The sequence below is a fragment of the Hyalella azteca genome, unplaced genomic scaffold (genome assembly GCF_000764305.2).
Source record: "Hyalella azteca isolate HAZT.00-mixed unplaced genomic scaffold, Hazt_2.0.2 contig14522, whole genome shotgun sequence".
NCBI classification, from domain to species: Eukaryota; Metazoa; Arthropoda; class Malacostraca; order Amphipoda; family Hyalellidae; genus Hyalella; species Hyalella azteca.
Genome location: NW_025944402.1, coordinates 65,088 through 81,679, shown reverse-complemented (window position 1 = coordinate 81,679; position 16,592 = coordinate 65,088). Strand labels below are relative to the sequence as shown.

Below are 16,592 nucleotides of genomic sequence, written 5' to 3'. Positions count from 1 at the left end.
GTCATCCCATCACCAGAAAAAAGGATCAAGTGCACTGAGTTTGCCGAGGATTTGAATTGATTGAGACGCAGGCGAGAGCGCGGTCGAGGCATTTTTTTGCTTAGTGCTGTGAGCGCCGTGTCAAAATATCGATGATTATGTCAATGCAATGCGCACGGATAGCTGTGACCTACGATACGGAGGCTCGTATTGCATCGCTTTAATTTAAAACACTGTGGTGCATTCACCAACGTTAAGTGGATTCTCGACGTCAAGTGGATGCACTTTAACCACCTTTCTTTGATTGCTCTTTGGTCCAATATAAAATTAAATAAATGAGCTCAGTCTAAGACAAACGCCTGTACTTCTTGAAAATGCAACTATATAGAGAATTTGCATAGCTGATTTGCTTATAGGAGCTGTGCAAAAAATAATATGTGGAAATAAGCAGGATTTTACCGATAACTTAGAGAAGGTCCTGAAAATGGATTGTGTTCACGCTCATAGTTATCTGGGTCGATGAAAGCATAAAATAATATTAGTGATTTTACCCAGTTTCTCCCGTACTATACTTAAAATGGCAATATTGACAATGAAAATGAATAACTGAAGTTTTCAAATTGCTTAACCATAGTCCACTTTGACTTTGCTACAATTTGAAACAATCATAACTAATTAACCAAGATTTAAATGAATTTGGAAAATTCAAACTTAACAAGGTAAGAAAACAAACAAAAAAAAAACCTTATTGTATTGTCTGTAAATAATTGTCGATTAGTTTCGCATATTTTCTGTACATCTAATGGTGTGGGGAAATGAATGAATGATGAACTAATGATGGTAAGAAACAAGTGAATGCTGAACTTATGGTGTTGAAAACAAATTGAATACTAAACTAATGGTGCTGAGAAGCAAATGAATGCTGATAAATGGTGTTGAAAAATAAATGCATGCTGAAAAATGGCGATGAAAAATAAATGTATGAAGAACTAATGGTCCCACCTGACTGTTACTTGTTGACTGAGCTTAACATATGGAGTGATGCAATTTTTCCAGATCAATTACAGCTATCACTAATCAATCAATCACAATCTAAGCAATCGCAGCTAAACATTAAGAAACTAAACATTAAGAAATGCGACATAGTCTTGAACTTTAGAGTCAGTCAGATTGCGTTCATGGCATAGTCTCAAAACTTGCTTGAATAAACATTGTGTCATTATAATGCACTGGTCAGATTTTTTTTCAAAAATACAATTGATACTTCATTCTACAAATAATTTTCACTCGGGTTGCTATTTCTTTCGCGCACGAAGCCTTCACGAGTGCCAGGAATTCTTCTCGAAATTCCCCACTACTAGATCTTGAGCTTGTTATTAGGCTGGAGCTTGATCTCGACAGCGTTTCTACCTTGATCTTCAACTCACACTCGAGTTCGGTTACAAACTTGTTACAGTCCTTGATCGATCGGCTTGCAACTGGTTACGTACTGTACTGTAACTTAGCTCGGTCTTGTGCCTCGGTTTTACTTATAGCCACCGTCACCTTTCTGCATATAGGAGAAGTTTTTCTCGTCACTGTAAGAAGAAGGCTCGTGATGTTCAGAGGCCTGGTGAGGTGTTGCGTGCTCCGAGTATTCAAGATGAGGCGTGTGCGTGGGGTTTGGTGCGATTGTTACCGTCACGTAGTGAGGGAGAAATTGCGTCTTCTCGTGCAGCTGCGTGATGTACTGCGTGTGGTAGACCGTCTCTGGCTGGACATATTGCGACTTCTCGTGCTGCTGCGTGATGTACTGCGTGTGGTAGACCGTCTCTGGCGGGCTGTAGATGGTGTTGTAGACGGTCTCTGGCGGGCTGTAGATGGTGATGGTCGACGCAGGAGCGTAACGGGTGACCACTTTTGTTGTCGTCCGTGTCTTGTACCGCGTGTTTACTACGTATTCTTTCACGAAGCTTTCCGTTGTCGTTGTGCTTGTTTTTGTGATGTAAATGCTGTGCGCTGTCTGAAAAATATTCGTTAAGTTAATAATATGTTTTTTTTATTCAGAATGATCGAAAATGCGTCAGGTGACCGGATCATGCATACCATGAACCTACATACCTTATCCACTTTATTTAATGTATTAGAAATGCAAGCAACTTCTTTCAGTGACCTCGTTAGCAATTAAGAACTTGAGTAACCGTCTGACTTCCGTTTGTGATAACTCAATTCAAACCTTTTTAATTAGTTTGTTAAGCAAAATTTGTACAAAATTATGTGGATTTAGACGATCTTGATCGTTTTTGCTTAAAAGCAAGATTTCATGCTAATTTTTTATGAATAGATATGATAGCGGTGCAGGAAAAACGATCCGTTCTCGAAAAAGCATATTATTTTTAGATATCTTTTCTTAAAAGAATACACGTTGACTAACAAACTAGCCAACTCCATTAACTAAAACAATAATTTTAGTCACAAATTTCTTGATATGGTGTTCATTATTTTGCATATGCCAAAATTTTCATATTGAGATTCGAAAATTATTATCGGTTTTTTTAGAAAGATTGTTCATGACATTGATGATTTTTGTATCAACACCAACCGGATGACGCTATCCATTACAAGTTGACATGAATTTATCATCTTATAATAGACTTATCTCAAACAAATAATCGAAAATTTGACAGAGATTCTTATCTTACTATTACTCTATTAGAATGGTTTAGAGGAAGGACCTTACGGTGTTAGAAAACAAATGAATTCAAAAATTCATTTGTTGCAACAGAATTCAGTCCAGAGCAGTCCGTAGTTTTGTCCTTTGTCCAGCAGGTCGGTAGGTTGCCTTGTTCAACGTGCGTGCTTTGTCCAAATAAGTCATGTATCTTCTTATTTAATTTAATTTTCTTCACCACCGCGTCATAATTTGTTTTTGGCTTGACTCAGGGTTAACTGATAGAATCATTTACGCACGAAGAAATATTATATACAAATCACAATTGCTTGAGTATTATATTTGTATAACTATAAATAGCTCACGATCATCGTATCTATTTTTTCTTAATATAGTTTATTACTCATTACTGAGTAATTGTTACATACTTTAAAAATGCATTTTAATTTAATTAAATTTTCATAGTTTTATTTTTAATGAATATTTTTCGATTATTAACATTACTAGTGTCCATCAATGCCTTTGCTAGGTACATAAAAACACATTAAAAGTTTGGGCAAATATGAAATAATATCTCAGCCACGAACGATAGATTTCAATTCCCTGCCTTCTCGGCACTGCCTGCTGATTTGCCAGTGAAACGGTTCTCATTAATTAACAGCCTCATGTTTATAATTCTTCATTTTCTGAACCCGCGTTTCCCAATCAATGACTGTTTTACTCTCTGACTTGATGATTAATTTATGTTTTCTCACTGTGGTTTGGCCAAAATTAAACTAGTCAGATATGCCAGAGTCAATAATAAATGCTTACGAGTTAGTAAACTTTAGCTCGGAGTTGCCAAAATATTGAATTTGCAGATGCTTCGTTTTAGTTGTCTTCAATCAAAATTTACTTGAGCTATTGTCGTTATAACATATGCGAGTCCGTTTCGTCGTCAAGATGGATGCCTTTCTATTTCGTCGTCAAGCTGGATGCTGCTAGTAGGTCTTTTGATAATCAAGTTAAACCCAAATGCGGTGAAATTGATTCATCATTATCTACAGCTTGATTTAGAGCTTGTCCCAGAGTTTGAAAGTAGTCTTGGATCTGGTTATAGTCCCCTAGCTGATTTTGATCTTGTGCTTCGGTTTGAGTTGTAAAACTCGAGCTATCGTCAGATTTCCGCTTATAGGAGAAGTTTTTCTCGTCACTGTAAGAAGAAGGCTCGTAATGTTCAGAGGCCTGGTGAGGTGTTGCGTGCTCCGAGTATTCAAGATGAGGTGTGTGCGTGGGGTTTGGTGCGATTGTTACCGTCACGTAGTGAGGGAGAAATTGCGTCTTCTCGTGCAGCTGCGTGATGTACTGCGTGTGGTAGACGGTCTCTGGCGGGACATAGTGCGACTTCTCGTGATGTTGCGTGATGTACTGCGTGTGGTAGACCGTCTCTGGCTGGACATATTGCGACTTCTCGTGATGTTGCGTGATGTACTGTGGGCTGTAGATGGTGTTGTAGACGGTCTCTGGCGGGCTGTAGATGGTGATGGTCGAAGCAGGTGCGTAATGAGAGACCACTTTTGTTGCCGTCTGCGTCTGGTACTGCGTATTTACCACGTATTCTTTAATGTGGCGTTCCGTTGTCTTGGTGCGAGTCTTCGTGACGTAAATGTTGCGCGTTTTCTGGAAATTGTTTGATGTATAAATCATCAAAGAATTCAATGTTTATGAGCGGAAACGGTCAAGTTTCCGCATCATCTATAGCATAAATTAGGAGATCAAACTGTGCTCTTTGAAACCTAAAAAAATATTTATTCTGTCAATATAATCGTTTGTAATATAAGCGTGGAAATCGACAACATGTTTACGAAATGATATTGATTACAAATTCACGCCTGGTTATATATTTCGTTTGATTTTTTTCAACGATGGTGTATGAACGCTGTATAGCAGCAGCTCGTTGGTTTATAATGATAGTTAATCGGAATCAAAACGAACTTTTTTCTAGACTATATATCCGTTTCTGAAAAATTTAAATTTATTTTTGACCTTTCATAGGATCGAATTGGCAAATTGGTACTTGCAATGAGAGTCTCAGTTATGTAGGTGGGGATCTCGACGGTATCTTTACACTTGGGGACCCTGACTTCGACCAGCCGCGGTGGCGGAGGCGGGTTGTACACGGGACGGTGGACGGTGAGTAATTCATCCTCGTCGCCCTTGTAGCCCTTCCAGATGCCTGTTGGGTTACAGCATTAGAAATGATTATCCAAGTGCCAACTGGTCTGATTGACATTAAGATGAAAAACTCTATTGGAGTTTTTCAACTTAATGATGAAAAACTCCAATTTTCATCACCTTAATCCAACTATTATTGGATGAAGGATTCCTTGGCCTGATTGTTGTGATTTCGTAAATTCTTAAAAATTCGTTTGGCATCAGCAAATTTTTATCTGACTGCAGGTATAAGATAATTAAACAAGTAATTTTAAATTTCTGCACGCGAGGTTTTTATTCAATTGATAAAATGCTGCTCACTACACATCAAAAATGGCAATGAATATTTGCTTCCAATTCCGAAAAATTTCCACATGCGTCACATAGAAGAGTGTTTTATGAAAACTGATAGCCATCTTTGTTAATTTATCGCACGGATTGTCAAAAGTTCCTTTCTAATTTAATGCAGCTATTTATTCCTGCATTCATTCAATGCATATGTGGCGAAGTGGTTATATTTCACTGTTTTTTAAGAATTTTATTATATTATGATTATAGTATTATAAATGATAACAGATTAATAAAATTAGTATTTTTGATTAAGCCTGAATCAGGCATTATCTTTTGAAGTCTTTATAAATTTACATGCTTACGTATCACATTATTAATCGAAATTAAACAGATTTGGCGATATACAGATATATAATTTAAAGATATTTCCAGGGCTCATGAACTAAATTTATGTAACATTTCAGTACTCACTTTTGGACAAGGACTTGAATCCTTTGTACAGCTGAAGCTCCTCCTGTTTGAGACTTTTTATTAAAGATTTATTGCTTTTCTTGCCTCGTTCTCTAGTAGGTACAGGCAAGTACGTTACTCCGTACGGCTCAGGATACGGCGCCGCGTATTCATACGCAGGCTGCGCGTAGGATACGGGAGGGTATGAGACAGGAGCGTATCCTGGAGGTTGACCATATGTGGAGTGGTATGGCGTACTTGGAGGATCATGGTAGAAACTTGGAGCTTCGTATACCGTGATGCCTCCTGCTGGATAAAACATTCGATGGAATTCATTGACGATTCAAACGAAATTCATAATGATGTTTTTGCTCATCTTATGGAACGGTCACGTGAATTAATATTCGTGGGTTATAAATTCAAGAAAATTTAGGTTAGTTGAATCAAGCCTAAATTTGGTAGATATGCACTCAGGGTTAGCAAGTGTTCAAATTTGATATGTTGTATTTATTAGAGGTAGAATCACGGTCTTGCCCAAGAACCTTTCTCACAATCTCTTCTTCAATAACATCGATATTGAAATTTAGCAAAATTATTATTATGTTTACAAATAACCCATATTATTGCTTCAAAAATATCATATAACTATGAGTTATGTTTATAATTATCAGCGTACTTCACATGACTATCGCATCGCTGCCACTCACTGTGGTCCGTGTAGGAGTCGCCATGTTTCTTAGGTTTGTGTGAAGGCACGAGCGGTAGGCAGAGCGCTACCACAATCACTGGTAGTAGAGAACCATGCATTGACCAATACATGATTATCGCTTATTTGATTAGCTTAATGCAACCTGAAAATGAAACAAGGTTATTGCGAGTGATTTAATAATATGAAAGCCCTCAATTCGAATATGCACAATAATTTTTATGATATATTAACCAGTTTGCTAGGCGTTGACCGGGAGTCCGGGACATATAATTCTTGCATTTTGATAATCGAGATATTTCAAATCCCGTACCATTATTGAGGTCATCCCTAACCACAATATCCCGAATCCATTTAATAATTTTGAAGCTAGAAAACTGAAATTAAAGAATAAATTTCCTTTTTGGTAATTTTTTGGAACCTTTGTAGACAAAATGTACATATTCCAAAGAAATATCATTTTAATGTTAAAATCTAACCATCCTCTCCACGTCTCTACTTCGGACGATGAGCATCGTAGATACGAGCCTAACCACCTAAAGATTTTTTTCTAACGAACTACATGCAGCATGTAGAAATGATCTATGTCGCTATGTTGATCTAACAGAGCTATGCAGCATGCAGACATGAGCTATGTAGCTATGTTGATCTAATCGAGATATGCAGCCTGCAGACATGAGCTATGTAGCTATGTTGATCTAACAGAGCTATGCAGCATGCAGACATGAGCTATGTAGCTATGTTGATCTAACAGAGCTATAGAACATCACTCCATATGCGCGGGAAATTTATTACATTTATTTATAGTTGTAAGACAACAAAATGTTTATCTGATATCTATCCCAGATACAGAAGCGACGAATATGTTATTTGTTGCACTCATGCACCCGAACCTAGAGTTTGGAAACGCCGTGTAGTCCCCAATACTTGAAAGGGGGAAAATTTTAGTCCAGAGTTCGATGACATGCAACAAGGAAGATTCCAGGCTTGAAAGGCAAGTCCTATGAAGAAAGATTAAAGATTAAGAAGCTGCCAAGCCTCAGTTATCGACGTCTGTGGGGTGACCTCACTGAAGTATATATACAAGTATACCCACGGTTTATACAAGGTCCCAGAAAGATTCCTAGAATTTAAAACAACAACCAACACCAGGGGCCACGGCTATAAACTAAAAAAAAATGCGTTGTAAGACAACATTTCTTCTCACTTCGAGTCACCGACATGTGGAACAGCCTCCCTAATGATATTGTTGACTCTCCCATGAAAATTTCCCAGAAAATTGATGATAAGATGGGATTTAAAATCCCATGAAAATTTATTGTTGGGTCTTTACACTGAAAGTATGAAAGCCTTCCAGAATAAACTAGACAAGGCTATGCAAAAGTATATGTTCAGTCTTGAAATGTCCAGCACCCTACAGAATAGTAAAAGTCCAGTGATGATGCAAAACCAACGTCAGTTGAAAAAAATCAGGTCTAAAGGCCAGTTTTTGGATCTGTGAACAGGTCACGATTAGTTCAAGAATCGCCTACATACAGGCATTAACAGGCCTATTTCCTCATCGCCGAAGATGCTATGCTATTCTACAATACTATTGCTATTTGCTAATTAGCGGCTACTCAAATAACACAAAAATATATGATCAGTAATCATATAATAATATTATAATATAATATGTAACATATAATTTTATATATATTAAGTTAGATTTCCTGAGGTATTATGAAATCAGACAGCTACTAAAGCTTAACGAAATATGAAATAAAGTTGCCAAATTTTAATAAATTGCGAAATAAAAAAGTAGCAAAATCTCAAAGAAATATGACTAAATAAAGCGCATATCATGGTTACACAATATTTGAGTAATTGGGACGAAATTGCATTACACGAATTTTTATTGAAAGTGAAAATGGAAAATTATTTTTTCTTCGTCGATTACATATACCAGATACTCTAGAACCCTTGTTCTCAGTCAGTAAATTCCAGTAAAATGTTATTTTGTAACCTGCTTTTGATCTCCCAACACCACAAAGAAATATTTGTTCGGCTTATTGAGAAAAACGAAAAAAAATTGTTAATAAAAAGCATGCTCTGGTCTTTCGGTTTATTCAGAAATTTCGATTTATTTAGAAAAGAGTGAACTTTCTTTAAGTGAAGAACGAAGGACGTTGAGCTAATTTCAAATGAGAGATCGAGAACAAAAATTATGTATGTATTCAAATTCGTATTATTCATAATAATACGGTGGATGCTCCATTATTGAAGAAAAACCCCACCAAAGGTTGCGCGCACGCACATGAGGGCATTGGAGAACGTGTAACGTCCTAGGAAAAGAAAAAAAAGTAAATTGAAGAAAAGAGGAAATTGTAAGAAAAAAAATTAATGTATTGTGTTTTATTGATTTTCTTAGCTACTGAGTGCGCCGTGAGCTTTCTGAGGTCAGCGCGCAACCAATTCCAATTCCAACTGAGAACGCTCTATGATGCAGTGGCATGTAGGTTACGATGCAATATATCTAGCTTCATTTTCACTAATTCATAATGACTATAAATACACACAATATCGTGCGGCGTAGCTAAATACCCAGAGACAACATGAAGCTGAAAATGGACAGCAAATTTAAACTGTAGCGCAGAACTGGAAACTCGGAGCAAAACTTTTATTGTTGATTCACTTCGCTTCAAACAGTAATTTTACTTCCGAATTTCTGTAACTGGCTAAATAGTGATATTTATTTCATATGCGCAGGGAATCAATATGGTTTTAGATTTTTATTGATATTTTCGTCGTGTGATATTTATTTCATATGCGCAGGGAATCAATATGGTTTTAGATTTTTATTGATATTTTCGTCGTGTGATATTTTTTTCATTTGCGCAGGGAATCAATTTGGTTTCAGATTTTTATTGATATTTTCGTCGTACGTTCAGCTCACCGACAGGCGATGACAACGATCTTTGTTTCCGTCGTTGCCCAAAGCGTTCGGATTTTTATTTAAAATCTTTCAGGATTTAATCCGGTTGCGCGTTCATGCACGAAGTCAATTAACGCAACACGCGGCAAATCACACACGCAAATGAATTCGAACAAAAATTCCTTTGAGGTATCCAAGATCCCGACAAATTTCGCGCTCGGTAGACAACCCTTCTTTCAACTTTTTACGAATTTAAATAATTTTGTCAGCGTCAGTGAGAAGGGTTGCCGTTCTACTGTCAAGTCGTTCTATGATATGTTGCAAAAAAGGACCGAGAATAGGATAATTGACTACAAGTATAAATTTTCGGTTACTTATTTAAAGCAAATTTCAAGAGCAAAGCTTGTTTCGGGAAGAATTATTTTAAAATCATAAGTAACAATTTCAACTATAAAAGCTGCTCCTTAGCGAAATTACCTCTTATAGAAGTCGTTACTTTATGAAATTCGATTTACTAGAAGTCGTTCCGTTCTGAAATCAATTAACCCTAGAAGTTGTTCTAAAAATTTAATACACCTCATGGCTACGCCAGTTCGCAAGCGACTTCGACATCTGTCACTTTAGGAAAAATTCATTAACAAAATCCCACAGATTGCTGAAGCTGGTGGAATTAAAGTGGTTGATTTCTGCGCAGTGCATGTAGAAAGAGAAGACAGACTAAAATTTGAATTATGAGTGATGAAGCTATTTTAACCATAGACGATTTTGTTTAATGAGCTACTGAATTGAGTCCTCGAAATGGATGCACTGGCTTCTTTATTTATTAATTACAATATCTCTTCTTCCAGAATCTAAAGATTTGGTGAAACACAGGGTGGATAGACGATTTCGACCAAAAATTACGATAGTACAAGATACAGGGAAAATAATTTTCTTGATTTTTTGCTGTTAATCTAGCAAGAGCATCATTCATAAATTGCTAAGATCATATATATAAAGGTTTTCTGCTTAAGGGCCAATCATGGTAGGTATATTTCGGGGGCGATATTGTTGATTATAATATTTTTATGTTTGCGATATTGCAGGTTTGATTTGTGGTATTGAACAAAGAATCCGTAACTTTATTTTGCAGCAAGGCGCTCGTAAAATTTTCCTATTATCCGACCTTCTTAAATACCGACATATTTCTACGTTCTAACGTAAATTTCTTCTCCATTTCACGCTGATTCAATCCAGGTGTAAGATGAATATCCTGTTTTATTTCCGCTGTAAACTACAACGTCGCTGTCGCGCGAACACGCTTGAACTAGCGTCCTGATACGACTATTGCAACATTTGTTACGAAAGGAAACTTTCATTGGACCTCATTTTAGTAATAAACATTTTTTCTTTGCCAAACTACGTTATTTACGACGATAATGAACCGATGATACCGGTAACTGTGGTCGCACAAAGCTGCGCCTTTTCATCGAAGTATGAAAGGAAAATTGCTGCCTTCCTCTGAGCAGTTCATTCGATTTAATGAAAGTTATGATCCATGATTATTATTGACTATGTACCGGTCTCTCTGTAGCGATTATGATAATAAAATATTTAAATTAAAATAGGTTCATCGAACTGTACGATCGGATTATTTGGTTCTTATTAAACCTTCCAAATTTAAATTTTCAGCTGAATAACAGGGAGCTCGGAATAAATTTGTTTTTTCACTAGAAGAACAACAAAATTTTGTGTAAATCTTTTCTGCAATCAGTTTAAATTTTTTTAAATGTATAATTTTTTAGTTCGTTCTAGATTACCTTCGTCAGTAAATCCATGTGTCATACACTAACATGTAATCACGTCATATGATTTAAATTGTTAAATGGCGTGTATAACAACACATGATTTGAATTATCCAAATTTATAAGTAAATGAGTATGATTTAAATTGCTAAATTGTGTGAATATAATTGCTTATATTTTAAATTTTAGATGGAGTATATTACAGTTTATTATTATTTAAATTATTATCGAGTATAAAAAATCGCGTGCAATTCAAATTGTTACAGTGTATTTAATATGTTTTCATTAAAAATAACAGTTTATGAATTAAATTGTAGAATGGGATGAATAACAACGTATGATTTCATTTGTTAAATGGTATAAATAACAGTCAACGATTTTAAATATTAAATGGTATCAATATCAGCGAATGATTATAAGTCTTGAATGGTATAAATAACAGCGAATGATTTCAGTTGTTAAAATAGCAGCGTATGATTTCAAAGGCTAAATGTTTTGAGCAAAAGTCTATAATTTAAATTGTTAAAAGGTCCTTCGTCGTCAAGAAAAGAACACTGCCTCTGAAAACTCGATGTATTTTGCGTGCATTAATGGTAGCATAAATTCCCTGTTTTATCTATTGTCAAATAATGATAATTTTTTTTCTAAAAAAAGCGTTCCAGTTCAATTGTAGGCCTCAAAAAATTTCGGTTTCTATACATTTGCTTTCGTCGTTTAAATGACTTCTTGAATAGCATAGCATTGTTGACGTTCCGAGTATGAACGCCTTCAAGAACAGACTAGACGAAGCTATGCAGGAGCATATGTTCAGTCTTAAAATGCCTAGCAAATTACGGACCAGGCAATAAGTCCAGCAGCTATCTCAATCAAGCGTCAGTTATGGAAAGATCGGGTTCCAAAGGCCGGATCCCTCGTGAATCAAGTCACAAAAAATTCAAGAATCGGCAACAGGCCATGGGCCTATTTCTTCAGTGCCGACACTTCTATTCTATTCTATTCTATTCTATTCTATTCTATTCTATTCTATTCTATTCTATTCTATTCTATTCTATTCTATTCTATTCTATTCTATTCTATTTTTAACATTTGCTTTAGGCGCGCAGGCCGCAGAGGTTACTTCCTCACCCGCTGAGCAGTGAAAGAGAAGGTGCGTGTTTTTATATCGTACCCGAGTCATCGCCACGTTTCTATACTCAGAAAGAAATGTATGGGTCATAGAGTCCAAATCGTGACCCACTTTCTTACCCAAAGCAAGAGCAGAGACTGAAATTACCTGGCTCAAACTGTGTGCACACCTACACACAAGGGTAAAATATACATCGCTATTTAAACAGAGACTCACTCATTTCTATGCGTGTGTGCCTATGATCACTGCATTGTGACCAAACTTGTAAGAAAATTCCGTTTATAACGACACAAAACTTGAACGATTGCTAGGGTTTTTATCGAAGTAATAAAGTCTGCAAGTTCTGAAATCACTTTCATAGGACGTCTTTCTTTTAAGTCTGAACGAGCGCAAAAAAGATAGCCATTTATGACGTATAACACATTAAGTACGTCAGAGACGTCGAATTATAAAGCAACAGCAGCAACAGGCAATCACTGTAATTAAATAAAATAATTTAATTATCGATGTAATTGAATGAAATACTTGTTGTTCTAATGAAATGTAATCGCTTAAAAGGGAGCATAGAGTCAATACATTCACTACTTGCATCAAAACTGTTCCACTAACTGTTTTAAAGCTTTCATATAATTTTTACGTACCTAATTAAATGAAGCAATTGCCGTACTCATTGCAACTTAACTCATGACATACCAGCAAAAATTATTCATCACGGAAATTCTTCGTTCATATAATTCTCTATTCAAAATGCACGGCTCGCATATCTCTTTTATTCAGGGTACGTGTATTTTGTTGAATACTGCAGTCAATCCGAGTATAATGGTCAAGCCGTGTGTGACTCTAGTTTGCTTCGACGTATTGTTATAGTGAAAAAATTAAGCGAAATTGTACATGAGTATACAGTCATTCTGAGTATACGTTAATTCCGAGTATACGGTAATTCCGGGTATACGGTAATTCCGGGTATACGGTAATTCCGAGTGTACGGTAATTCCAAGTATCCGGTAATTCCGAGTATACGGTAATTCCGAGTTTACGGTCATTCCGAGTATACGGTCATTCCGAGTATACGGTCATTCCAAGTATACGGTAATTCCGAGTATATGGTCATTCCGAGTATACGGTCATTCCGAGTATATGGTCATTCCGAGTATACGGTCATTCCGAGTATACGGTCATTCCGTGTATACGATCATTCCAAGGATGCGGCCTTACGAGCACACGGGCATTCCGAGCATACGGGTATTCCGCGCATACGGGCAATCCGAGCTCTGAGAATAACAAGTATTTCCCAAGCACAACAACAATAAGAAGGACCTCAAACAAACACATCAATTGACACCATCACTCGCAGTGCCCTGCAAGACAGGCAAGTGATATCCTGGATACGAAGCAGTCGCTGCTCCGACTTTCACTCTCTCTCGTTCTTGTGAAACTCAAGCTGGACTTGGGCTTACTGCTTTGCTCATGTCGATATCGGACTTTGTAATAACAATCGTACGCATGATTTTCTAATTTTCATCGAATTTTCTTTTCAGATTTTCGTTTGTCTGGAAAAGTGTCAGTGATAATCAATGATCTGTATAGTCAATTGGAATGAGAAATTTAGATACAGTCGATAAAAAGGCTTACATAATGAAAGCTATTAAAGCTATGCAGTGCGTGTAATTTACGGCTTTCATGAACACGCAGGTGAGCGAAATTTACTTAAAAGATTTCATCCTGACGAAAACCTGAACAGAAAACTGCACGTTATTTGGCGAAACACACGCACCCTGGATCAAGTAGAGATGGGTTTGCCGTGCATTTATAATAGAATAGAATTGTCGGCGTTGAAGAAATAGGCCCATATTGAATAATATGGCCAAAGAATTTCCCTGCTGAATAAATTTGGCAGAGTTCATGGAAGGTTCTCTTATTTTAAAATGGAAGTGATAACTAGTGATTCAGTTAGTGTTTTCACTGGGAATTTCAATTGTTAATGAGACGGGTCGAAAATGGTGTCGTGGTAGTGATCTGCTGTTTGTATGCCTTAAAACAGGATGAATACGCAAGGAAAAACAAGCGTATGAAAAATTTAATGTACAAGTTACCTGATGACCTGAAAGTGTGTTAACAATCGAAAACAGTTTTAGCAAATCAATTTTTTGAAGTGTTTCTCTGGTAATGGATGTTGAATAGAAAATATCGCTCACCAACCATGTACAATGAATCAGAGTTACTGGTGGTAAAATATACAATTTCCATTCCAGCCTAAACAAAGTGTCACGCACTCTAATTGTGGTTAAATTAATAGTTTCCATTTCTACCGAAATAAAGTTTTCCGCACTCAAATGCCATCTCTAATTCACTTCGACAACAACGTAACTTAACTGCAAAAAATACGTCGGGAAATTTTTTCCGTAACCCGTTATTTATAACACTTTTCACACATAATCATTCACGAGACGTACATCGGTAATACATTTCTGCGATTTATCGAACTCAATTTCTAATTTATTAAAGCTCATGTCAGATTCCACAGCAAACACATGTAACGGCTTCATTCAAAATTACTTTTCAAAACACTTATGAAGCTGATGCAAATGCCACTTTGATTGAACTTTTACACCGTTAGCCTCAAGAACTCCTGAGGCGAGGTGCAACAGAACGTGTTCGCTTGGCCGCGGCCGAGAAAGTATCAACTGAAGACGCTGGTTGGTCACATACCAGGCGGGTCGAGCACAAGTATCGCTTTTTATCTAAGAGGTTATTCGATTTTTAATTCATTTCATATTTTCCTTATTGTTTTGCAGGGTTTGAGTGAACTACTTTGTTTGAGGATTTTACTTCCTCGTGTTGTTTAGTTTTTATGATATTTTCGTGTGTATTTCAACTGACTTGGCTTGACTGCGAGAGTAACTTTCACTTGGTCACATTAGTCGCATCAGTATGTTACCTTATTCGATATGTTTACAATTGTGCTTTAAAAAATACGTGAAGTTCATTCAAATCACAGCAATGTTTTGAGGCAGTTGATGGTTTAGATGGAGCGACCGCCGACCAAAAGGAAAGGATGAAAACACAAACTCAGGCCTTGATGCAGACCATAACAAGACTTAGTTATTCAGGTGAAAATTCTGGGTCATTAACTTGAGGTTAACCTCATGTAGAAAGAAATGCTTGACTAAATTTATGCAAAAAGGAAGTAAGTTGGCCTAGTGGTCTTAACTACAGGAATTTGGGAACTTTTATCATCAACCCACATACGACGTATTCCTGAAAATTCCATCTGGCTTTCCATTTGAAAATTATTTCTCGAACATTGTTTGCATTTTAATCACCGTGGTTAAGATTTCAGCAATTAGTTCTTATTCAATGTCATAAAATCGTTCAGAGCAAATAAGCATCCTTGCTTCCTCCAGAATTTGAACATTAAAGATTAAATGGCAAAAGCCACTACAAGATACCAATCTTTGTTTAAGTTCCTCATATTTTCGGTCAAACTTTCACTGAGTTTTCTATTCACAGGTTCTCATAGAAAATGTGTCATAGAAAACGGTTTGTCACCCTTAACTACCTAAAATAAACATCCGAAGGTAATTATCTCAGATTTTAAGATTTAAATTTTAAACCATGCTGTTTCACCAATCTGTACGTTTCCGATCAATTTGATTCAGTTTATATTTCATGAAACAAAAAATTTCGGTAATACTTTAGATTAAGTGCATCCAAAAAAGGGTGTTTTTTTAATTATATGTTTTTTGGGGTGCAGATTAAGAATTTGAAATCCGTTTTTGGCGGTCGGCATCGGGAATTTTTAATGGAACCTGTTCCTAACTGGACCTATCCTGCGAGGTTTTCGTTGATCGGCTAGGTTTTTTCGGCCGCCGGACGGACTCCAGACATAGAAAAACCTAGCCGATCAACGAAAATCTCGCAGGTTAGGTCCAGTTAGGAACAGGTTCCATTAAAAATTTCCGATGCCGACCGCCAAAAACGGATTTCAAATCCTTAATCTACACCCAAAAAAACATATAATTAAATAAAAAAATACCCTTTTTTCGATGCACTTAATCTAAAGTAATACCGCGGCTATGCCCACAAGGTACCGCTTTACCTTCACTACCGCATGACCGATGTTTACTAGTTACATTATTCTCGTGCTACCGGTGAAGTTAAATACGTAACGAAAGAAAATATTTAGTAATTTTCCTAATCTGAATGTAGATTTAATCAAAGTTACATGTTTCACCATAGCATCGTTGAGGCTCCAAGTATGAACACGTTCAAGAACAGACTAGATAAAGCTATGGAAAAATATATGTTCAGCCTTGAAATGCCTAGCTCCATATCAAACCCTGTGGAAGTCGAGTAGCTACTTCAAACTATCGTCAGTCATGAAAAGATCCGGTCAAATGACACGATTTAGATCTTCTGTGAACAAGGCACGAAAAGTTCAAGAATCGGCGACAGGCCGCATCAAGCCTACACTTCAGCGCCGACATCACAAATGTTAT

The 16,592-nt window shown here is 36.6% G+C and overlaps 1 protein-coding gene across 4 annotated transcripts; it reads right to left on the bottom strand.

The window, feature by feature from the left end:
• Positions 1-924: 924 nt before the first annotated feature.
• On the bottom strand, positions 925-6,415 carry LOC108678928 (adhesive plaque matrix protein). Of its 4 annotated transcripts, none has more exons than XM_018167433.2 (6): positions 6,271-6,415; positions 5,585-5,869; positions 4,690-4,844; positions 4,107-4,288; positions 3,923-4,001; positions 925-1,981 (listed from the first exon to the last, which is right to left on the bottom strand). In XM_018167433.2, exons 1-6 carry the CDS (start codon positions 6,380-6,382, stop codon positions 1,505-1,507), a joined length of 1,290 nt encoding a protein of 429 aa, XP_018022922.1. In that variant the 5' UTR covers positions 6,383-6,415; the 3' UTR covers positions 925-1,504. The 4 variants fall into 4 exon arrangements, 3 of the variants coding, with proteins under 3 accessions (XP_018022922.1, XP_018022929.1, XP_018022914.1); XM_018167425.2 differs by having other exon boundaries at positions 926-1,981; positions 5,585-5,872; XR_007157125.1 differs by having other exon boundaries at positions 1,921-1,981; positions 2,699-4,001; positions 5,585-5,872.
• Between the last annotated feature and the right edge of the window lie 10,177 nt (positions 6,416-16,592).